The sequence below is a fragment of the Urocitellus parryii genome, chromosome 10 (assembly GCF_045843805.1).
Source record: "Urocitellus parryii isolate mUroPar1 chromosome 10, mUroPar1.hap1, whole genome shotgun sequence".
NCBI classification, from domain to species: Eukaryota; Metazoa; Chordata; class Mammalia; order Rodentia; family Sciuridae; genus Urocitellus; species Urocitellus parryii.
The window spans coordinates 93,317,945-93,342,826 of record NC_135540.1 but is presented as its reverse complement, the minus strand read 5'-3'; the positions used below and the strand labels follow the sequence as shown (position 1 = coordinate 93,342,826).

Genomic DNA, 24,882 nt, shown 5'->3' with positions numbered 1-24,882 from the left:
ATTTTCTCCGTGTATATTTGTGAATATATGCACACAGGTACAACTTTTTCCTTGAGTATATTTCCTGAAATTAAAAATTTTCTTAATTATAGTATTATCAAAATCACAAAATTAACATTGATTATCTAATCTACAAACTGTTTAGATTTCATGAGATTTTCCAGTTACTTTCAGATTATGGACTGTGTTCAATTATGTCTCTTAATCTCTGTAAATGTATTTGAATGTCCTTTTTAAAAATTTTTAGTTGTAGATGGACACTATACCTTTATTTATTTATTATGTGGTACTGAGTATCAAATCCAATGCCTTACATGTGCTAGGCAAGTACTGTACCACTGAGCCACACCCCCAACCCTAGATGCCCTTTTATTTTGATGCTTCCTCCTATGGTTAAGATATTGTATTTTGTATAGGAATATCATAGAAGTTTTTCTTATTCTTAGAGCATTATACCAGAAGGTTCATGATGTTGATTTGTCCCATTACTAGTAATGCCAAGTTTGATTACTTAAACAAGTTGGTATTTACCATTTTTTCATGCTTTATGAGATATGTATATTCCTAACTTTGTAGACTAGAGCTCTGTACTAAGTACATATACTTTGCTTTCTATAGAAATTTATTTTGTGTCTTGATCTGAAATAAAATTTCCTTTTAAGGGTTATGTTCTTAAGTACTCAAATGCTTAATGATAATGATTTTTCCCTAATTTTAAAATTTATTTGCAGATGGAGAACTTAATGTTCTAGATGATATTTTAACTGAAGTACCAGAACAGGATGATGAACTTTATAATCCAGAGAGTGAACAAGATAAAAATGAAAAAAAGGGTATGTGATATTTCTATTATTATTGTCAAAGCAACAGTGTAAGTAGAGGAAATAAAATTTCTTAAGAAAATGAAGGTGCTGAAGGTGCTTTTATAACTTCTTTTCTCAGTTCATAAAAGCACATAAACTGTGTTCCACATAACAGAACCTATTCCATATAAGTAATTTATATTTTTTAAGTGTACAAATTTAGTTCAATAATTACTTTTCTTTTAGATTAATTCTAGAGTAAAAATATTTCAGAAGACATTGTGAGTGTGTAAATCTTTGGTGAAATTAATGGAATACTTTTATGTCTTTTAAAATTGTATTTTATAGGGTCAAAAAGAAAAAGTGACCGGATGGAATCTACTGACACAAAACGACAAAAGCCTTCTGTCCATTCAAGACAATTGGTTTCTAAACCCCTAAGCTCATCTGTTAGCAATAACAAAAGAATAGTTAGTACTAAAGGAAAGTCAGTTACAGAGTATAAAAATGAGGAATATCAAAGATCTGAAAGAAACAAGCGTCTAGATGCTGACCGGAAAATTCGTTTATCAAGCAGTACCTCCAGAGAACCTTACAAGAGTCAACCTGAAAAAACTTGTCTACGGAAAAGAGATCCTGAAAGGAGAGGCAAATCTCCTACACCGGATGGTTCTGAGGTAGTAAATATTATTGCAATTGTAAAACAGAAAGCAGTTCTTTTTGAGGCTTTAGAACTGTTTATTCATCTTGACTTTGTCTGTTATGTGACTGCTGATTCCCTTTTTCTTTAAACATCAGAGAATTGGGCTTGAAGTTGATAGACGTCCAAGCCGATCCAGCCAATCTTCTAAGGAAGAAGTGAACTCTGAAGAATATGGCTCCGACCATGAGACCGGCAGCAGTGGTTCTTCTGATGGGCAAGGCAATAACACTGAAAATGAAGAGGAAGGAGTGGAAGAAGATGTAGAGGAAGATGAAGAGGTAGAAGAAGATGCGGAGGAAGATGAGGAGGTGGATGAAGATGGAGAGGAGGAGGAGGAGGAAGAAGAAGAAGAGGAAGAGGAGGAAGAAGAGGAGGAAGAGGAAGAATATGAACAGGATGAGAGAGACCAGAAGGAAGAGGGAAATGATTACGATACTCGAAGTGAGGCCAGTGACTCTGGTTCTGAATCTGTTTCCTTTACAGATGGTTCTGTCAGATCTGGCTCAGGCACAGATGGATCAGGTACACTGTTTTATATGTAAAATTTTTAAAAAATTTTTTTAAGGAACTGATTGGTTTTGTTCTTGAATGTGTTAAAATTAAAGGATGCATTTTTGAGGTTATAGGGAACATGAGTAGGATAGTTTTGTGATTTTGTTGTATTGTTGCTAATTGTATATTATTGGGTATTAGCAATATATGTGAATAATTTTGAATAAGATTTGCATCATCAGTAAAGGTATTCTCAGCTACAAACTGGATTTATTATAAATTAGCTACAAACTGGTTTTATTATAAATTAGCACAAATCCAGTTGTTTATGTGGAAGAATTATTTCAGCTTTCAATGTAGTGTTCTTAGGATTAATAATACAGTTGACAACAACTTGTTTTAATACTGATGTACTTGAAGTATATTTACTTGAAAGCCTCCCACAAGGTGTTACAACATTTGCATGGTAGATCGATCCTAGATTTCCATTATGCGGCAGCAAAACCAAACAATTTCTTCCTCTTTTTTCCTTGGGATCACAAACTTCATCTTCCATTTCTGTACCTCTGAGTTGACAGAGACAGGGCTATAGAGGGCTGAGGTGTCAAGGTTTATGATGGAGGAAAAAAAAGAATATAAAATTTTTGTGAAAAGATTGGGTAAGCTGTTTTGTATCATCCTTCCTCTACTTCTAATTGATCCATGAGACAGAAATGTTGTCTGGTTGGTAGTTGCAGTCACTAAGCTGAGGGGACCCTTTCTTTGAGGGAAATTTAGAGGGTACAGTAAGAAAGAAAGGTCAGAGTACTTGTAGACCCCTGGGCACTGTATAGTTTTGGCCTAATGGTTGTCTTATGCCAGGTGTAATCAGATTTGCTACATAAGCAAAAGGTACTAATAATTAGAATATAATAGAAATGTATTTAGTTTCATTATAGTAGAATTTTGCCATTGATAGTACATTGTTAGTTAGTTATGCTCTTGATAGGTACAAATATTAGAGCCGGTGGACAGCTAAAAGTGTTTTCAGCTTTTATTCATTTGAGTTTTAGGTTTTAGAGTTTAGACTTATTTTTAAAGGGTTAAAAATTAGTTTAACCAAATAGATGAATAATTGGATTTGATGTAAAAATTTCCAGAATCTTTCTTCCTATTATGCATTTGCAAACTAATGGAATATGCATATTTTATATTTTATAATGGATAGGGAATAAAATAATACATCAATAATATGAATGAATGGCCTATTGTGGCAAGTGTGTGTTCTCCATCACCCACAGAAGTAGAGAATATTTTTCTCTTTCTTCCTTTTCTTGCTTGTTGCTTGCTCATACGCTTGTACTAGTGATTGAACCTAGGGGATCTCCCACTGAAATATATCACCAGCGGCTTTTATTTTTATTTTGAGACAGATTCTGCCTAAGTTACTAAGGGTGGCCTCTAACTTTGGATCCTACTTCCTTAGTTTTTGGAGTCTTTGACATGCACCGCTTCGCATAGCTGAGAATATTTTCTAAATTTCTTTTTGCCATCTCTGTTAGGAATATTTATTTCTTAGTCTTGAATTCTGGTTAAGTCAGATAATGTGAACTTATTTTTAAATGGGTAGGATCTGAAATAATTTGAATTTTAAATGAGTTTCAAGATAAGCCATTGTATATTAGGTGTTTGATAATACTTTTAAAATTGAATGGTAGTCTATAATTTTTATAATGAATTGCTATTAAAATTCGGTTAAAAAAGATACCTGGCTTGAACATGGTATACCTGTTACTTAGCAATTTGAGTGGCTGAGGCAGTAGGCTTACAATTTTGAGGCTGGCCTCAAGAACATAGCAAGATCTTCAGTAACTTAGTGAGACCCCATCTCAAAATAAAAAAGACTGGAAATGTACCTGACTCATAAAGCTCCCCGTACTCAATTCCTAGCAACCCTGGAATTCTTGTTTTCCTTATTATTGGAAAATTCTAATTAGAAAATCCCTTATGCTGAACCTGTTTTAGATACTACATAAATATGCAGGCAGTTAGTTTTTCTTTATAGCAAAATAAAGGATAGATTTGGAACTCCTTGATTAGGAGATGTCAGATTTTAATGAAATACAAGGGATCATAGTTTACTTGTAGTTACTGTAACATTTCTAGACACCAGTTACTTTATCTGTATTTCCTCAGAATTATTAGTAATTTACAGACTACACAGTAGTTGATAATGCATTGTTAGATGAATGTTCTTTTGATCTGAGAGTAATAATTGAGACACAGGACTATACACTTAAGTTACTGATGCAAAAAAGATGAAAGTTCTTTGGAGATTTCTTATTTGTTACCACATTTAACATTGTATAGAAACAGTTGGGCAGGATTTTCTGTTTCCAATATTTGTTCTTCGTTATCAATAAGAAATTCTTTTACTTGGGACCACAAGGCATTCTTTTTAAAAAGTCAATAAGAAATATTACCCTTAAACTTACTAATTCCTAATGCTTAGAGTCTTGGAAGGGACTATTCAAGGAGAAAATATAATCATTTAAAGAAGTCCCTAAGCTAGCTAAACCTATGACTATAGTAGTAAGGTATCTTTTGCATTTGCTCAGTAAGAATAGAGTTTAGGGCTTATAATCCCAAGTCAAAAGACCATGAGTCTGAATGTTTAGCTGCTCAGGAACTATTGGACCCTGGTCAAGTAAGCAGAGATTTCCTCATGTATAAATGAGAGAAACTCATGAGATTGCCCTTAGGATTAAAGGAGATAATATATATTTAAAGCTTGAAGTAGTTAACTGTGGGGTACTATATAGTAGGATATTGTATGGATGATCAACAATTATTTTTCAGCTTCCCATTGTTTTTATAAAAGTTGTTTGTACATTTTCTTTCTTCATACCCCTTATCTCCCAACTGAAGAATGAAGGAGCTTATTATTATATAGTTTAAATGGCAAGAAACATAAGAGCTTTCTATTTTAAGTCTTATAAAGTTCCAAATTAAGCTTGAAATTGTTCTTACAGGATGGGTTATGCATACTTTTTCTGTCCTCTGAAGATTCTTGCTTTTCTTATAGTAATACATAGATTGTATTACTTTCATTAAGATTTTTAGGTATAGCCAACAGATAGTGGTATAATCCTGTAGTCCCAGCAACTGGGGAGGCCAAGAAAAGAGGATCTCAAGTTTAAGTCCATCCTGGAGAATTTAGCAAGACCTTGTCTCAAAAAAAGAGGGCGGGGCTTGTATGTAGTTCAGTGGTGGAATGAATGCCTCTGAGTTCTGTCCCCACTACCCTAAACCTCACAGATTTTAAGCATGATTTTAAATTAAATTAGAAAATAAGGAATCCAGGGAGAAAATTGTTAGAAGGAATGGCATTGAAGAAACAAATGTAATGAGCATTGGCAACAGAAGGGATTATGTAAGACCTTTGTGAAAACCAGATATATAAGGATAACATTCTTGTTTGAATACCTGTGTTAGTTTTCATTTTATATTGTGACATTTTAAAAACTATTGTTTGGATTTTTTTTTTAGATGAGAAAAAGAAGGAAAGAAAGAGAGCTAGAGGCATATCACCAATTGTTTTTGATAGAAGTGGAAGTTCTGCATCAGAGTCATATGCAGGTAATATTATTTTACTTCTGTGATTATATCTGACCATTCTAATGTAATCTGCTTTAGAAAGTGTGTGGAGGCTGTAGTTTAGTGTGAACTTGTTGATGTCTATTAGTATTGATTTTTGGCATGTTCAGTGTAATAATTCTAGAGGAAATTAAGCTTTTTCTTATTTTAATCCTGTTATGTTACTGCTTAAGTGGAATTTTCACTTTTTTTTTTCCCTTGGAAGATGATGATTCAGTGACTAGTTTTCTGAGTGGGAAACTGTTCAAATATATTTTTAAAAAATTTCAAGCAACCCAAAAAAACAAAACACTCGTACACATTGAGAAATACTTTTTTTGTGTGTGTGGGTGCGCCAGGAAGAATAATTTGTCTTGAATGAGAATTTTATGTGACAAAGACTGTAGAAATTTTGTCTTATCTCTATTAAAGCTCAATCTGAACAAATGTACTTTGGCTAAATACAGGTTCAGAAAAGAAGCATGAGAAATTATCATCTTCCGTTCGTGCTGTCCGAAAAGGTATCATTTAAATTTGAAATTGTTTTCATTGCATGCTTCATAAAGTCATTATTTTGCCTTATTGGTTCTCTATTAATAGTTGTTTTTAATGTAGTAATGTTCCGATATATTGAGTTAGGAAAAAAGTATCTTACCTAGTAAGGTCCATCTTTCATGTCCATAGAAAGCTCCATGTTCCTGCATATTACCAAACAACTAAGGATATTTTAGTTTTGGATACACATGTTGAGATGGTGTGGGGGTGTGTGTGTGGGTGTGTGTATTTTTTTTTTATTATTTCTATGTACATTTAACAACTTTAATGGATTAATATCAGTCTTTGATAAAAAAGTTTATAAAAACTTCATCATAACTTAATAGCTATTTTTATACTATGATTACTGATCTGATATATCGGAACATCACTAGATTAGGTTTACCTTCTTGCACAGTGCTGGTTGTCTTTTCTTAGCTTTGCTGTATTATGTATTGTGGCTGAGCTTTTCAGATTGAGTGGGTGATTGTTGAGTTTTAAAAGTTTAGCTGGGTTCTGGAGGTCTGATTTTAGTACAGTTTAAATCACTTTGTATGATAATCATCTATGGGTAATCAATTTGGATTTCTTTTTTCTTCCTCTCCTCCCCCCAGATCAAACCAGTAAACTCAAATATGTACTTCAGGATGCAAGATTTTTCCTCATAAAGAGTAACAACCATGAGAATGTGTCTCTTGCAAAAGCTAAGGTATTGTCATCAGTTCTGCTTAAACTGTCCTAATTCTGAAATTTTTAAATTGAAAGGTGGACTTATCTCCAGTGTAATAAGATACTGTGATTTTCATTAAAGCTTTAAAGATCTACAGCCCATTTGCCTCTGGGGTCTGGTTTATTGCTAGTTAGGCAACTAATGGTAATGATTTGAGGAGGCACAGTATTCAAGGTTGAAGGACTGTATAATTCATACTCTTAAAGGACTATTTTTATTTCTATATCCAGTTGCTAATATGTTGTACTAATACTTGTAAAAGTTTCTTCAGTTAATAGTTTTTGTTTTCTGTAGATGTTTTTGTTATATACCTTGAGCTTTATAAAGAAAACATTCCTTTATGGAGATTTGTTTTATTTCTTTTTTTTTTTTTTTAATATTTATTTATTAGTTATTGGCGGACACATCATCTTTGTTTGTATGTGGTGCTGGAGGATCGAACCCGGGCCGCACGCATGCCAGGCGAGCGCGCTACCGCTTGAGCCACATCCCCAGCCCCTGTTTTATTTCTTAGAAGTTAATTACTTGCATTTAGAAGAAAAGGGTTAGCTTTAAAGTCCCACCCAAGACTTTACACAAACAGATATGCCTGGTTCCTATAGGATATTGTGAACCTAATCTTCTTTTTAAAGAAATCAAAAATATATTTTTGTGTTATACCAGCTATTTTAATGTTTTGCAGTTCAAGGTTTAAATTGAGTAACAAGATGTTCAGCTAATCATCAAAACATTATAAACATTTCTAACTGAATTTTTATTAGTATTAATATTCTGTTTCTAAAAGAAGTCCAGGGTTACCTGTAAAACTTTGCAAGCACATGCAAGTACACCAAATATTCCATCTAGTAATAATGTATTCTGTTATTCAGTGTAAGTGGAATTAAGGTAAAGTAAATTAAGCACTTAGTGTGAGTTAGAAAATGTAGTTTGTGTGAGCTGAATTAGCTCTTGCCTTTATCTCTTTTTATTTTTCATGAAGAAGTATTGGTTAAAATATTTCAGAATTCAGTTTGTTTTAGGTCTATGTAAAGATATAGGCTTCAGTCTTTTGATACATAAAAATTTGAACTTAGGTAGAAAAACTTGAAAAATATGAGAATTTTGACAGAATTTCATCATATGGTTTTATTGATAATAATTTGAAATTATTTAGTTTAGGTACATAATTTCAGAAAGACAAACATACAAGTTATGATTAACCTTAAAGTATCATGTATTTTACTATTGTAAATGGTTATGATTTTAAAGTAATTTTGTGTGACGTTTTATTATATAGACTCCCAGCCTATAAAATTTGCCCCCCAAATCTACTAGTTCCTTTAATGATTTTGTAAAGTTGGTAGTTTTATCCATATTTTTCCTGAGTTTCTCATGATCTATTCCTACATTATTTTGACAGCTAGTGAGTAATTCTTTATTTAATATAGTGTTGAGTTTAAAACATAATTGAAATCAGTAACCTTGCTCTTTTGTAACTAACTGGATTTACTATTAATTTGTGGTCTTTACATTGTTTTTGTAGGGTGTATGGTCTACGCTCCCTGTAAATGAGAAAAAATTAAATCTTGCATTCAGATCTGCGAGGAGTGTTATTTTAATATTTTCTGTCAGAGAAAGTGGAAAGTTTCAAGGTAAGAATAAAAATAATTTGGACATAAAGAAACATTAATTGTATTAGCATCTTCATATTATTTTGTGATATGATTCCCTTAGGGTTTGCAAGACTTTCTTCAGAATCACATCATGGAGGATCTCCTATACACTGGGTACTTCCAGCAGGAATGAGTGCTAAGATGCTGGGAGGTGTCTTTAAAATTGACTGGATTTGCAGGTAAATTTTATCGTTTAGTGTACATAGAGTTGCCATTGTTTTGAATGGGCTACCAGTTGGGAATGTTAAAATTCAATAGTAATTTCATTTAATCTTTCATTCTTCCTCCACCCCCTTTTTTGTGTGTCTTTCCTAGATTGATAAGAATCCATGAATTTTAGAAGTGTTAAAAAAAATTAAAAACAACTTGCTTGACTACCTCCCTGCCTTTATTGTCTAATATCGAATGCAAAGATTTATTTATTGAAGAGTTTTGTGTGTTTCAGTTGCTTAGTTTGTTGGCATGTTTTTGTAAATTTAATGCACATGTCATTGTGGAATGGGAAAAATAATTACTCTGACTTGGCTAATAATTTTGGAGATGACTGATTTAGTTATGATCAGTTGGTGGTTTTTGTGGATAGAACTTTCCATGTCTTGTTTAGTCTTTAATTACTAAAATAAATATTTTTGAAACAGGATTAAGTAAGGCTTAACTATTTATGAGAAAAAGTCAGGCTTATTTGAACACTGAGTTATTTACCATTATTTTGCGCATAAACAGCTAATTATGTAATCCAGCTTTTCATGGCATTCACAAATCTTATTACCTGTAAAATTGGTTTTAAATATCTACAAAGCACTATATGAATTCTTTGTTATAAGTTGACCTAGGGTCCTGGATATTAAACACAGTGGAATAATTAAGAAATAAGAGGAAAAATTGCTATTTATATCAGGAAAGCAGCATGAGCATGGAAACAATAGTGGGGGAAATGTAGAAGTTGGATAGGGACCTTTCTATGTGTATGGGAGGTAGACAGGAAGAACAAAGGATAGAGATGAAAAGTAGTATGGACCATCCTCAGCTATGTATAATGAACAATGATGAAGATACATGGGTAATGATAGAATAGAAATAGTGTGAGGGTGATTGTTGAATAGCCAAAAGCTATATGCAAAAGAATACTTATCCCATCTTATTTTCTATGTAAAAATATTAAAGTCATCTAAATTTTCATAAATAGGAAATAGGTTAAGTTTGTGATTTATTTCTTAAATATAATATTATTATAGAAAAAAGTGTTCATTTACCAACATAGAAAGATAAAACAAATAAAAAATGAGACTTGCCAATATCCCTGTACTCCACTGCCTCCCTGGGTTTTTATATATATATAATTTGTTAGAAATTAGATTTGTAATCCTAAAGTATGTGACAATTTTCAGGGGAAATGAGTTAGTGATGATTCTTTAGCAGAGAGATATTTTATTATTATTATTTTTGTATGTATGTGAGAGAAATTATAAAGCCAAAGGAAATGTTGGTGATATTGTAAAATATTTGGAGATAGTGCTTTCTTGGGGAAAGAGTCAAAAATGATTATTCATTTTTAGATAGATTGGAGCAGGTTTTGTTTGAATGTTACTTGTATTAACCTTTATTTTCTCATTGCTGAGGAAATATTTATTTCTTAGTTTTCGAAGATGCTTTTCATTTATTAACTAATTAATCTTTCTTATTCCTCTTCTTTAACTTATTGGCTATTTTACTAGTTTGAAACACATAGGGCAACAGAAAACATAAAGATAGGCCCAAATAGTTCATTGTAATATTGTATGTAAAATTTTGGGTAGAAAAGCTTTGGGCTCTTAACTGTTTAATAATAAATTATAGGTTTGTCAAGAAATGACATTGTAAATAAGACTTTGGTTTTAATTTTTTAATCTTAAGTTCTGTTAAGTGTAATTTGAATACTTAACAGTTTTGGATGGCACTTGATATTTCCTTGGTATAAGTACCTTGAATGTTCCAAGTTAAGTTTTCTATATAAAATGAGAATTACATTTGATTATCTCAGAAATAAAAGAGTTAAACTTTCATGAGTATGAATGCTCAGTGCTTTGCTTTAATAACAGTGATTGCTAGTAATATTCTTTCTTTTCAGTTATGGTAATCATTAGACTTTTATTTAAGTGCCTTGTGGATTTAATCATAACTCAAGTTTTTGGGGGGTGTAGTTCAGGGACTACTTGCATCAGTAGTCTCTGATTATAAAATGTAGTCCTGAGGACCACTACCTCCGATATGTGTTAAATTCCTAATGGCTTAGGTACTAGTCACAGAATAAATTTCTGACCAGATAAGAAAGGCATAAATAATGACCGACTTCAAGTTGCTGCCTGGATTTAGCTCAAAATAAGGCTTTGCCGTTTTCATTGATAAACTGGCTGAGATTTAAACTAATTTGTCCAAACAATGAGCAAAATGAATATAGTTAGAGCCAATGCCACCAAAGAATCTCGACCCCAAATGATGCATCTGGGTTGACATATGCTTTTACTTTGGATCTTGGGCATTTTGTTGCTAATAATTGAGAATTTCATTGCGTAATAATCTGTAACCTTCCTGTATTTTGTTGACTGTAGGTTTTCATTTATTTTTTTCTTGTAATTGTTTTAAATTGGTAGGTAGTTTAGAAGAAAAATCTAAAAAAAAAAATAGTAGGACAAAATACAAATAAATATGGAGCTCTGCCTCTGGATGTTTTGATCTTTTGATGTGTTATTAAAGATAGTCTTTCTACCTGGAATAAAGGTTGGGGAGAATTATCTGCTATTTATCTTATTCATCTTTGTATGCTTTTTTGTTGAGCAGTTTTGTTTGTATTGTAGGTAGTGTGAAAAGTTCATTAATTCGATGTTTGTTTATGCATGAGTAAAACCTTTATTAACTGATTTTTTTAAATTGGCAAATAACTGTGTTTAGCATTGTGCTAGGTTGAAAAAGAGCTATGAAAATACTAAATTATACTTTTAAAAAATTTGTTCTTTTTAGATACACATGACAGTGTAATTTAATAAATACATACATGGAATATAACATTCTAATTAGGGTTCCATTCTTGAGGTTATACATGATATGGCGATTCACTGATCATGTACTCATATATTAACATAGGAAAATTGTGTCTGACTCATTCTACTGTCTTTCCCTTTTCCATTACCATTTCCTTCTCTTTCTTCCCCTTTTTCTTATCCAAGTGAACTTCTATTTCCCCCTTCCACTCCCCTTATTTTGTGTCAGCATTCACATATCAGAGAGAACATTCATCCTTTGTTTTTTTTTGGGATTGGCTTATTTTATTTAGCCTTGGACCTTCCTGTGATGGAGAGAGCTTAGATCCCCAACTTATTAGTGTTTAAATAGGTAATGCCATTTAGTTTTAAGTCAACAACATAATAAGTACAAATGTAGCATATGAAACTTCATAAATAATTTGTTGTACAACTCAAAAACCGTTCTCTGAGTTGTGAATACTGCCTTATTAATGAGGGAGGACATCTTAGTCCTGAAACCCTGAACTAAGGAGAGGGAAATTTGTATTTCATTTGATATTAAAGCCAGGTTAAAGTTCAATTTCATGTTAGTTATTAAGTACAAGTGTTTGAATACACAAGGGATATATTAACTGTTTTATATGTCATTCATTTGCAAACTACATAAGCAACAATAATACAAATAGTTATATCCTCATTTGTAAAATGAAGAAGCTCAGGCTGTTGACAGAGAGCTGGGATTTAAACTCTAAATTGTCTTGGTTCTTAATTAAGCCCATGCTCTTAAACACTCTACAAATGATCCTTGACTTACGGTAGCTTGAATTTTTTGATACAGTTCTGTAAAATGATAATCATTCAGTAGGACCCATACTTCAAGTTTGATTTTGATCTCTTTCCAGTTTAGTGATATTAAGTACTCTTTTGTTATGTTAGATAGGTTGGTGAGCTGCCAGCCAGTGGTGCCATTGTAAGGGTAAACAACCAATACTCTACATCATATTCATTGTTAAGCTATATTTGGTAGACCGGGAGTATTAAATGTATTTTTGATTTGAGATATTTTCAGTTTACCAGGGTTATTAGGCTTTAATCTCATTTAGGTAAAGGAGTAGCAGGACATGGTGGGCACACACTTGTAATCCCAGTGACTGAGGTTTCTGAAGCAGAAGGATCACGAGTTTGAGACCAGCCTTAGAAACTTAATAAGACCCTGTCTGAAAACTTAAAAAAAGAGGGGGCGTGCTGGAGTTGTAATTCAGTGGCAAAGCACCTTGAGTTTAATCCCCACTACCCAAAAAAAAAAAAGAGGCAAGGAACATCTATTTGTTTTTGTTTTTTGAGGAAACTGGAGAATGTAGAAGAAGGGGCTGTCCCTGGGGCTCTTTGTAGGGGATATGCAGAACTCTGTGATTTTTAAAAATTTCAGTCACATTTAAGTCACAGTTAAAATAGGGATTCACTACTGTAGTAGTGTAAGGTCCTTACTAGATTACACAAAAGAAAGTAATTGATATTATTTTGTATTTAGGCGTGAATTACCCTTTACTAAGTCGGCTCATCTCACCAATCCTTGGAATGAACATAAGCCAGTAAAGATAGGACGCGATGGACAGGTTTGTTGTTTTGATTAATTCTTTAAAAACATAAATTTAACCAACTGCTTCAGAAATCTTGATTGAAGGGTATTTTAAAACCATTTCTGAAAGAAATGAACTATAAAAAATTATGGAGAAATCTTATTTGGAGTTTATGATGATTTTTAACTAAGAATACATCTATATCGAAATATAGGTTGCTTTATGTAGTACTTTCATTGATAAAATTAAAAGGAAAATGATTGATGTGGCATGTTTTTAATTTTTTCATAATATTGTCATTTTTTAAACAAATTCCACACTTGTATAACACATTTTAGAATGGCCATTTAACATCTTTGCTGATGTTTTTTGAATAGAGAGTAGGCTTCTGCAAAGACACACACTCAGATGTTAAAGTCTAAAAGAGTATGTAGTGATGTAAATAGTGATTTCTAAACAAACGTTTGACATCCTCATAGCTTTCACAGATAATACTGAATGTTTCATCCTCAGAAATGAAAATGTTGGTAATTGAAACTAAGAGTAAAGTTTTGAAGTTATGATTAAATCTGCTTTGTGGTTAGTCTATTTCAGTATATTAATTGAAAATAGCATTGACTTTTTAAAAGCCTGCAAGTTTGTCTGCCTTTATAATTATTCTGATGTATTTCAGTGCATAATTATCAAAGTTGTTGGCACACACACACACTAACATGCATTTTTTCTTTACTGTATTAAGATTGATAGCTTTGTCCTGATGTATTTGTATTTTACTCAAAGAAATATTCCTTTAATTTTAGAGGATGATTGTTAAAAGAGTTAAGCAGTAGCATTTGTCTATTTTACTGTGAAGATTCTATACTTTTAATTTACCCTTCATGAAATACCTTGAGAAGGTTTTCTGAATCTTTTGTGTAATGCTTTTTGAAATTTTACTGGAATCTCATTATCGTCAGCCTTGGGAAGGAATCCTCCAAGTCAAGTTTTGTTCTTATACATCAGGAAAATGCAAGTCTTAAAAAGGGTTCTCCTGTTTTTGTCTTAAAAATTGCTACTTTACTATTCCAGGAAATTGAACTTGAATGTGGAACCCAGCTTTGTCTTCTATTTCCCCCCGATGAAAGTATTGACTTGTATCAGGTCATTCATAAAATGCGTCACAAGAGAAGAATGCATTCTCAGCCCAGATCAAGAGGACGTCCATCCCGTCGAGAACCAGTCCGGGATGTGGGAAGGTTAGAAACGTTCTTTGGACTGATAATAGGCACATGTATCAGGATAACATGATGGAGGAATATGATTCGTCAAAAGTTTTTCCTGCGGTAAAGAAGAAAGAGAAAATCCTCAAATCAAGCTGCATGGACTAGTTTGTGGCTTCATTGAGGATTTCACATGGTCACCTTGGTCTCAGTCATTTTTCAAGAGGAAAATGGGGATCTTACCTTATGCAGAAAAAAATTATTTGCTAAAGAGTGATAACCAGTTTAGATTAGTTAGTACTCTGATAACACAATACACAAGTGAAATGAGGTAGGCATTTGTTGCTAAGAACAGGCTAGAAAGGAGGAAGAGGCGGAAGTCTTTATTTGCAAAAATTGTTAATATTTTGTAAAAAGCCTTTTCTTTCAGGTGTGTCTCTGGATAATCCTTATCAGATATGGGACTTTTATAAAGGATCACTAATATTTTTTCAGAAGATGACGCCTCATTTAGAGGATAAAATATTTTTAAGTTATCTTGATATTCAAGAAGAGCATTATTGGGACTGTTTGAAATTTTGTCACCGTGATGTGTTAACCCCATTGCCAAATATTCTCTAACATGTACCCAGTGAAATCATACATCTTGCTGAGCTTCTGAAAACAATAGGTTCTTTCCAAAGGGAATCAAGTGGCCCTGGGAGACCCGGCAACAAACCAAAACGAAGGGCTGTTGCTGTGTCTGTTTACAACTTTTCCAGATGCTGGCAGTACCGGTGGACTTAAAGTGTTTTTTAGAGGATCGCCATGGTTATTGATCACTACTTTATGAACTTAACAGCATTTTCCAGGAAAAGGGGGTTTAACTTGTTACAGAATTGGAGAGAAGTCTTTGCAAAGGACTGATTTAAGCCCTTCTACCCAACACCTTCCCCTGTATAGATTTGCATACAGCTAAATCTAAAATATTCTGCTAAAGACTATTGGATATGTGGTTGATGGGATGAAACCTTTGGTTAAGTTTCCTTTTGGTGGAAACATCCTGCGGTAGGTACAGATAATACAACAAGAGCCCCATTTCTTTGAGCTTAAAAAGGACACTGTCGAGTAGGTAGGAGGAAACCTGGCAGAGCCCCTTACTTTTGGCCTAAAAGGACTGAGCACCAAGATGTCTTTTGAAGTTTAAGCTAAGAGGTTTCCTGTGCAATACAATTTATACAAGTGAAGTTTTTACCTCAGTTTTGCAATGGACTGCAAACTATACTTATTACACCACTACACCTTCTCAAGCCTGCCAGGGCCTCCATTTATGTATGTGGCTTACAGCTTAAAGTCAGTAGTTGGACTACTATATGAACTGTTACTATCATGTTTTATACCGGTCGTAAATGCACTCCCCAAACTACAAGAAAGCGGTATGTTTATTTTTTAAACCAGCTTTTAATTTTCATAGTATTTATTGTAGATTCAACTGTTTTTATTCTGTTGGGGGGGGTTGGGGTTATTGCACTTAACTGAAGTTTGAGTGAACTTGTGTTGCAAACGTTAATAAAAGCAGTCAGTGTTCAGAGAAATAGCTGAAAAACTAGTGATGCTAGGTTACTACAATTTTTATTTGACATTAATGTTAAAAAGACAAATTTACTAAATATTTTGGATTTTTAAACATTTTGTTTAGCTCTTTATTAATGCCAAATAAATTGCAGTGTATTTTATTATGTTACATTAGCCATTAAGATTTATGAAAGACAATAAAGAGCAGCCCTCTGCAAACAGTACAATTTCACCTTATAAAGAATATACTTTGAACTAGTTTTATGAATTCTGTTAAAGCTCATGAGCATTACCTGCGAATTTATATTGTTTCTGGAAAAAAATTTCCTTAATTTCTTAATGTTATTAAATATAGAATAAATGCTATTAAAAAATATTAAGAAATTAGTTTTTCAAAATACTAAATTTTATTTAAAACTTTCCTGTACAGTAGCTCTTTCTAAATATCAAACTTTCTGTATGATCATATGAAAAGTGTAATTTTGTGCAAGGCAGAGGGAAAATATGCAGTTTTTAATTTTGTTTAGACTTAAACTAGCGTGACATTAATAACTTAAATATATAGATTTTAGAATTACCTGTTGTATAATGATGGTATGCTTCTCCCACCCACCCACCTTTCTTTTTCACCTGAATGGTGGCTTTATTTGGGAAAGTGTTTTTATTGTTAATCTGGATATATTTGATTAGACATCTAAAATATGATTTACCTGTTTTGATCAGATTACTCTGTGGCTGTCTCATCATAGCATGATATTGCAGAGAATGCCTACTTCCAGTGGTACTTTCAAGGTTTGGTTTATAGGACATAATTTGAAATTAAAATTAAGAATTTTTAAGATAATCTGATTGCCAAAAATTAATGTTATTTAAAGGAAGTAATGGGCTATTCTTTGTACTTATCTCTATCAAAAACTCTTGTTTTGCTGTTTGTTCTCCCAGAAGTTTTTGGTTTAATTTCTAATGTGTCTAATTTGTGTAGGCGTCGACCAGAAGATTATGATATTCATAACAGCAGAAAGAAACCAAGGATTGACTATCCCCCTGAGTTTCACCAGAGACCAGGTTAATATTTTATAATCCTGCAGATATTTGACTTAAATTATTAAAACAAAACAAAACAGAAAATTTCTGTCATAATCCTGTAGTTTTAAAAATGAAGAAAATTTAAGACATGACTACTTAAACATTAGGAAATATTTCTCATTAGTAATTCTTCCCCTGCTCTGATAAGATGGTTTAATCTATTCCAGTGTGAGTCATCATAATCTCTTAATTATCCGAAATTGCTAATTTTGCAAAAATGGAAATATATCTGCACACAAGTTCAAGATTTAAATGTAGTTAGGGTAAATAGTGACTGTATACTTTATTATGTTTTTTGTTTCTGTGTTACTTAGTGTTTTATGTATTATATAGCTTTAATCGGAAACTGAAGTTATATTTTTTTTTTAAATAAAAAAACTTCATGATTTTGCAGAATATTGGAAAATACTTGGTCTGTAATCTAAATGCAGCTTTCAGTTAGTCTATTCTTCACTGGAATTTTTATAAAAGAATTTTTATTCAACAAAGGATATCATATTTAGAACACAGTGGTACACTTTTAAAACTAGCAATTTGGGACTTGGTGTTAGCAATATAGTACTCTTCTATAACAAGTGGCTTTTGATACAAGCCTTATTCTTTCCTAAAATGGGGTCTTGTGTTGCAGTAGTGCAAGTAATTTTTTCCCATTGACATGGCCACTCCAACATTTTATGCTTCAGTTTGCTGGCTTCTTACTAAAAGAAGCTGGGAAAAAGGCTGTTTCTTTCTCTTACTACCATTTTTTTTTTTCATTTAAAATATATACATTTTTGCAACTTTTGCAATTTGTTTCCCTCCCCTTTTGAGTTCCCATTTTTTAAAACATATCTGTGGTTTACTTAGCAAGACTTGTATGTATTCAGTGTGAAAGGTAAACATTTGCTTTAAGAAAAATCCTGTTACAGTTTCCTCAAGATAGTTCCTCTTCTCTTTACCTTTCCTGTGTACACAATGAAGAAATTTTCTCTATAGCAGGATTTGGGCCATGAATGTAGAAGATGTACATGAAAACCCCTCCACTAGTTTACAATTCTGTGATATCATTAAGTTAGGTACTGCCTAGATTATCATGTTATCTAAGAAGAAATTTTGAAAATGGAATAAATAATAATAGTATCACTTAAAGTACATATTTTATGGAAAGAATTAAAACAATTGGTAAGGAAGGCTTAATTATAGTGCCATAATAAAAGTATAAAAATTTGATTTACTAAAATGCTTGATGTTTGAACAGGGTATTTAAAGGATCCACGATACCAGGAAGTAGACAGGTAAGTTGGGTTCACTCTTGCTTAGCTTTGAATTACATTCTTGGAACTAGTTTATGAATTACCTGAATTTAGTTTCACAAATCTTATTCCCAACAGACGATTTTCAGGAGTTCGCCGAGATGTGTTTTTAAATGGGGTAAGCATTACCTTTTATATATTTAATGTAGATAAAACCAGGGTCTGGTTTGTTTTGTAGTCCTGGGATGATTTTTATTCATTATTGACATTATCATGTTTTATTTTAGTCCTACAATGATTATGTGAGGGAATTTCATAACATGGGACCACCACCACCATGGCAAGGAATGGTTTGTATTCTTTTTTTTTTTTTTTCAATGAATTTAATTTACAGTTCCTAATGCTTTGAGTGTTTACTTGTAACATGATGGTTATAGTTATCTATTAAGAGACTTAATACAAACTTTTGCTAATAAGTAAATTGCATGCTGTTTGTAAAGCTATAGACTAATGAGTACATTGATTTGTGTTAACAGTCTAAGCATAATTGAGATGTATAATAATAGGGTATTATGGTTAGTATAAACTCTGCCTACGTTCAGATATATTCTTTTCTCTAACTCTGACCTTGAACAAGTTTCATAATGTATGTCTTTCTCATCTGTAAAATTAAAAAAATTCTTTGGCTCATCAAACATATTTAATACTCTGAACACGGCAGAGCTTTCTTTAGGTATACAATGGTGAATGAAATGGACATTATGCCTGTTCATTTATAGCTTAACATTTACTGAATAGTATCAGTCTCATAGGATTGTTGAGAAGAAAAATTTGCCAGGGATATCTAAAATTTAGTATAGTGTCTGATATAAATTTAGTTTTCTGTTTAAAGTAGGATTGATTAAATCCTGATAATTACTGATTTTTAATCATTTCCTTTCTTTAGGAAAACTGGATATTCTTCTTAGAGTTTATTTTAAGATATAAGGGTTAACTGAAGTGTTAATTTCCAAGAAAGGAAAACTTGGTAGTTTAAGTGGCTTTTGTTTCTTATTTTAAGTGTTATATTATGTGACCGCTTCGTCTGATTTTTGTTCCACTTAAGATACAGAATTTTTTACTACATATACAGATATGTGGATCATGATAATTATGAGATTTCTTTCCTTTGGGGTCTATGAAAATGTAAAATTAAAATATTTAATATATGAGCTTGATACTATGAAAGTAATTTGTGTACTTTATTCATTTTGTAATGGCATTCAAAGGTTCATTATTTTCTGGATTTATTTTATTTCTTGAGAATAAATGTGTGCATAGTACTTAAGCAGGTGATGATGGATGGGGCTCTTAATGATGATCTGGAGAATGCTCAGAAAGCAAGTGTTCAGATGGAGAGTCTACTCATTATCCTGCTCACAAAGAAAAACAGTTAACATTTGAAATTCTTTTGAAAATTGAGTGACTCAAACAGGACTGGAGGCACCAAAAATAATATGATGAACAAGTGACGATCAGTGATTTTAGTACCAGGATGCTTGATGTTGTATACCTGCGGTGCCCCTTAACTACTAGCACTGTGACTGTAGGCAGGTTACTTGGTGCCTCATTTTTTTCCCCATCTTATAAACTAAGAATTTTTGCCTCATGGGTTTTTCTGTGACAATTAAATGAATGATATTTAAAGTGCTTTAAGATACTACCTGGCTCTCAGTAAATACCATGTTTGCTATTTCTATTAGAATGTAAATGATGTAAGTTAAAAAGTATAAATATGTTGGATCTTTAAAAATGTGTGATTAGAGAGACTATCACAAATACTTTGTTTTCAACAAATGGAGATTTTGAAGAACCTTAATGGCTAGTACAGAAGATTAAATTATTTGGGGTTGGTGGTTTGGGTAGGATAATTCTAACAATGGCTTATATTCAAGGGTACTTGGCAGAATCTTATGGAAGCGGTTTTCTTTTTTAGCCCCCCTATCCGGGAATGGAACAGCCTCCACACCATCCTTACTATCAGCACCATGCTCCACCTCCTCAAGCCCATCCCCCTTACTCAGGACATCATCCAGTACCACATGAAGCAAGATACAGAGATAAACGAGTAGTAAGTGCATGAGAATGCAAAGGTGTGAGGGAACTACTTAGAATTCTGTAGGTAATTTAAATATGGGGATACCATATTGTGTTTAATATATGAGCTTTAAAAATGGCTGATCAAGCCTTTGGATTATTTAGACAGATATTTCTACCTAGGATATTTTCTTTCTGTACTAAAATCTTCACTGTAACTATGTAATTAATATTACTACTAGGTATTTCTTAGTTTTTTGTATGTTCTGTCTCAATTTTTATAGTATTGATGGTTTATGTTAACAGATAATCTCATTATCTGTTATAAATTTTTAACAAATTTTTATTTGGATTAATAACCAGGTATGTTTAATCTCCTTTGCATCTGGTTCTTATGATATTAGGAAACAGCAATGAGATGCTAATAAGTAGAGAATAACTCCCTTTAGTAATTGGTTCTAATAATTATATAAATATTCAATGTACTTGATATATAAAAGGTATTTTTTAATCACTTCAGAATAAATGAAAGATAATTTCTACTTTTGAGGTTTCCAGGTTTTTATTGTATAGCAGGCTTATTTAAATTTATTTTTCTGTTTTTAGAATTAGACTTTTAAAAAAATTTTTTAAATTTGTTCTTTTTAGTTACATATGACAGTAGAGTACATTTTGACATGTTTATACAGACATGGAATACATCTGATTCTAATTAGGATCCCAGTTCTTTATTTTTTTTAAAGTGGAAATTGTCTTCTGGTACTTACTAGAAGTGTAATTCATATACTTGTAAGTTTGATACTTATTTACAAAGAACAAAAACAGTGTCTTCCTCAAAATCCCCCTCCCCCCAATAAAAAGTCTTGTTAGGATGAGGAGTTTGTATAGGGGCCAAGTATCTCTTATCTTCCCACTAAGAATTCTAGTTGGCCAGGATAATAGATTCCTGGGCAATCTTTTGAGACATGTATTGTTATTTCTTATTCTCATAAGAATAATCATTCAAAATAAAATCTTAACTAGTATTCTTTAACATGATATAAATCAATTTGAGAATTCTAATAAATGGACCTGAAACTGGTAGACTTTTTTTAGTTAGTCACACAAAAAAACATATAGCCTGTGTCGGATGAAATTCTAGTTTACTAGATGGGTTGTGGTGTTTTAAAAAGTGCTTTTTTTTAAGTGATAGCCTAATTTTTAAAGCAAGAAGTCTTTCTGATTCTTTTACTGAAATACAGTTGACCTTTTTAACAAGTTCTGTTTCATGGAATTTTATTGTAGTAGGTTTTCTAATTTGTGTGTATGTATATTCTATGCTTATAACATCACATATTCCTTACATATGAAAGGAATATATGATGTTATAAGCATAGAATACATATGCTGTGGGATTGTGTTTTGAATCTTATGTTCTATATATTTAAGCTGTTTTTAAAACAAAACATAATTCAGTAACTAAAGGTAAGCTGAGAAATGAGAGTAGAAAGCTAAAACTAGAGCAAGGTTTAAGCTTTTAAAAGCAACCACAGCTTTCCCTTTCACTTAGTTGCTCACCTTACCCTTCCTTATTCATTTCATCCTTAAGTACATTTTTAGCTCTGTGTGAGACAAGACTTCAGTCTTACTGAGTGCTTATTTTCTTACAGTTCATTAAATTCCATAAATTATTTGTTAAAAATTTTATCTGTAAATTGTCATTAGCAATATACTTTAACAAAAATCTGGAGCATAAGACTTCTTAGTTTCACCTCAAGAGGGCAGAGTTTGCTGTATTTTGTGGAGTTGAAGGAAGGTAAAAAGTATTAGTCTTGCATCAAAAACATTGACAGTGTTTTGCATAATGGGAAAATATGATGGTTGATTGTCATGACCAGGTGTTTACATTGGTCTAAATCTCTTTAAAGGGATTAGATGGAAGAATCATTAAACTTGAATACAAGGAAATTGAATGATGAGGCTTGAGTTATCTGTGGTAAATGTCTTAATTAGTGAGCCATCAAAATTCTTTTTCTCTGAACAGTCAAAATATATCTTCTGTGAGTTAATTATTATATTTTTCTGAAATCTTCCTCTCTACCAGACTTAATAAGTGTTGTTCAGACATTTTGGCATGTTTATCCCATTTCTTTCTTTTCTTCCCTTTTTAGCATGATTATGATATGAGAGTGGATGATTTCCTTCGTCGCACACAAGCTGTTGTCAGTGGTCGGAGAAGTAGACCCCGTGAAAGAGACCGGGAGCGAGAACGAGATCGCCCTAGAGATAACAGAAGAGACAGAGAGCGAGATAGAGGACGTGATAGAGAAAGAGAAAGAGAGCGATTATGTGATCGGGACAGAGACCGAGGGGAGAGAGGTCGATATCGAAGATAATGTGCTTTTGGAAGCTCTGATTGAAGATACAAAAAAAAAAATCTTTTTTTTTTGTTGTTTTTTTTGTTTTGTTTTGTTTTTTTGGTGTGTGTTTACAAGTAGTAAATTTATTTTCAGCTGTCTACTTAAAGTCCATTGTGTAGAAGGATTTATTATTACCCCCTTCGTTTCAAGCATGCAGTATAATAAGAACTGGAAAATCTCAAATCCTCCAAAAATGCACAGTTGACAGTTAAGTTGACACTTTTATTGGGGCAGAATGGAACAGTCCAAGAATGTAGATATTGATTCATTCTCCAAAAATGTTCATCTTATAGCTTATTCATCTAGAGTTATATTTTTTGTTTGTTTTCTTTCAGATCTTGATAACTGCCATGGTATTTTGCTTTGATGTGTTTCTACATGTAGTTGCACACGGTTCAGTAAAAATAATGCTGCTATCAAGTATGCAAATATTGAAGTATGATGGTTTGACTATATGGCAGTGTTGTAGCAGCCTCTTGGTTTCTCCTTTTCCCTCTTTTTTAAAAAAAACTTATAAAGTCACTTTTTATTTTTTAGTCTTCAATGATGAGAGCAATATTAAGAAGACATTGCTATCTAATTTTTAATCTTTTTAAAGAAAAGATTCCTATGTTCAGTAGCATGATTGATGCTATTGTTTAGCCTTTCCCTCTAAACTGTATACATTGGCTTGGAATGTTCACAACTTGGCGTGTGTGGCAGCAGAAGATAATTCCCATATTCTACATTGCTACTGTTTTGTATAAAATAAATTGGTAAAGATTGACACTTACCTGTTGTTACTTTTTTCTTGTCTGATTGCCAGTTTCTTATCATGCATTAGTGGACATAAAAGAATACTTTCTCTAAAAATTTATGCGATGAGGTAGAATTATGTTGGTATTTGGTTAAGTATTTCTACATCTGATAACATTTTTGGGTCTACCTTGATCTCTGATTTGTTCTCTTATTTATTTCAGATTTTCAATCTGTTTTTGTCTTCTATAAGTGAGGTACTTTGTAGAATTTTCTATTTTACTTCCTAAATTGACTTAAAATTTAGCCCTCCTAGTTATTTCCATATATTAACTGCCAATCCCTCCCACTGGTAATAAGCTATAATAGAAATAGATCAACATAAGCTAACAGTTTGTTGAAGAATATTTTGCATTTCAATTTCTTGAGTTACATATGAAATTTTGTCCTGTATAAAGTTGAATTATCTAAATGTAAGGGCTATTTGAATATTTGACTACTTTGTTTTGGTTTTTAAACATTTAGAGTCTGTGCCACAAGATGATAATGCAGCTTTACATTTAATCTGTATTTATTGGTCTGAAAAGGAGAACATAGGAGCTTTACTCTGTAATATATAAAGCTCTAGTTTTACTGCCTTCATATTCACATCAGCATTTAGAATATTTTTCTTTGCATTTAAAATGAGTAAATTTATTTTTCCTATCTCAAAAATAAAGCCTATAGATTTATGTTAACTCTGTGCAGTGTGGTTCGGGAAAGTACATTAACTATTTCTTAAGGATACCAGAGTTCTAGCTTTGGAATTGCCTTTTGTTGTTTGATTTTGGAAGCTAGTAGTGGTAAAATTACGCCTTTGTCACTCTTCTGAAAAACATTTAGATTGTTTCTTGTTTTAATATTAAAAAGTCTTTTTTTGAACATGTCAAGTGTGTTTAATAGATGAAGAAAGGAATGTGAATAATTGTGAGCACTTTTCCAGTAATGTCCTTGACCCCAAGAGTAAGGGTAGTGTGACACAGAGATCATCAATCCTGATTTTTTTTTTTTTTAAGGTACCAGGAATTCAACCAGGGTCACTTAACCACTAATCCATATTCCTTTAAGGAACTCTTTGATTCAATCAGGGCAAGATCTTTTGCAAGATCGTTAAGACTAGGAAGTTTATGGTACTTATGCTAATGAGACTGTAGGAGACTTTTTCTGAGGACTTGTGGAAAAGAGCTTTACTTGCTTATAAGAGGTCCAGTAGAAGAGATTCCCTTCACTTCCAGGCACTAAATTATGTGAATACAAAGTATCAGGGAATTGGCTTAAGAATAATTAAATAGAGAACTACTTGTATGATAGAATAGATAGATATTTTTGGTCACTTTTCTACTTCATGGGAGAGAAAAGACCCTAAAAGTACAGTCATTGATAAAATAATAGCAAAACATTGGGAGACCATAGATCTGAATAAAACAAGATATAAGATCAATAGGGACAAGTAG

At 32.3% G+C, this 24,882-nt stretch overlaps 1 protein-coding gene across 4 annotated transcripts in view; it reads left to right on the top strand.

Moving 5' to 3' along the window:
* Positions 1 to 23,420, top strand: part of Ythdc1 (YTH N6-methyladenosine RNA binding protein C1) — a 30,515-nt gene extending 7,095 nt beyond the window's left edge. Inside the window, exons 2-17 of one of the 4 annotated variants that reach the window (XM_026407776.2) lie at positions 732 to 833; positions 1,152 to 1,480; positions 1,602 to 2,028; positions 5,527 to 5,616; positions 6,081 to 6,134; positions 6,762 to 6,856; positions 8,400 to 8,508; positions 8,591 to 8,708; positions 13,060 to 13,144; positions 14,177 to 14,343; positions 16,844 to 16,926; positions 18,185 to 18,221; positions 18,318 to 18,357; positions 18,467 to 18,529; positions 20,155 to 20,289; positions 22,406 to 23,420. In XM_026407776.2, the coding sequence (XP_026263561.1) occupies positions 732 to 833; positions 1,152 to 1,480; positions 1,602 to 2,028; positions 5,527 to 5,616; positions 6,081 to 6,134; positions 6,762 to 6,856; positions 8,400 to 8,508; positions 8,591 to 8,708; positions 13,060 to 13,144; positions 14,177 to 14,343; positions 16,844 to 16,926; positions 18,185 to 18,221; positions 18,318 to 18,357; positions 18,467 to 18,529; positions 20,155 to 20,289; positions 22,406 to 22,630 (2,159 nt within the window). In that variant the 3' untranslated portion in view covers positions 22,631 to 23,420. Of the gene's footprint in view, positions 1 to 731; positions 834 to 1,151; positions 1,481 to 1,601; positions 2,029 to 5,526; positions 5,617 to 6,080; positions 6,135 to 6,761; positions 6,857 to 8,399; positions 8,509 to 8,590; positions 8,709 to 13,059; positions 13,145 to 14,176; positions 14,344 to 16,843; positions 16,927 to 18,184; positions 18,222 to 18,293; positions 18,358 to 18,466; positions 18,530 to 20,154; positions 20,290 to 22,405 lie in introns of all 4 variants that reach the window. The other 3 variants (XM_026407775.2, XM_026407777.2, XM_077803171.1) reach the window with 3 other exon arrangements.
* Positions 23,421 to 24,882: the final 1,462 nt, after the last annotated feature.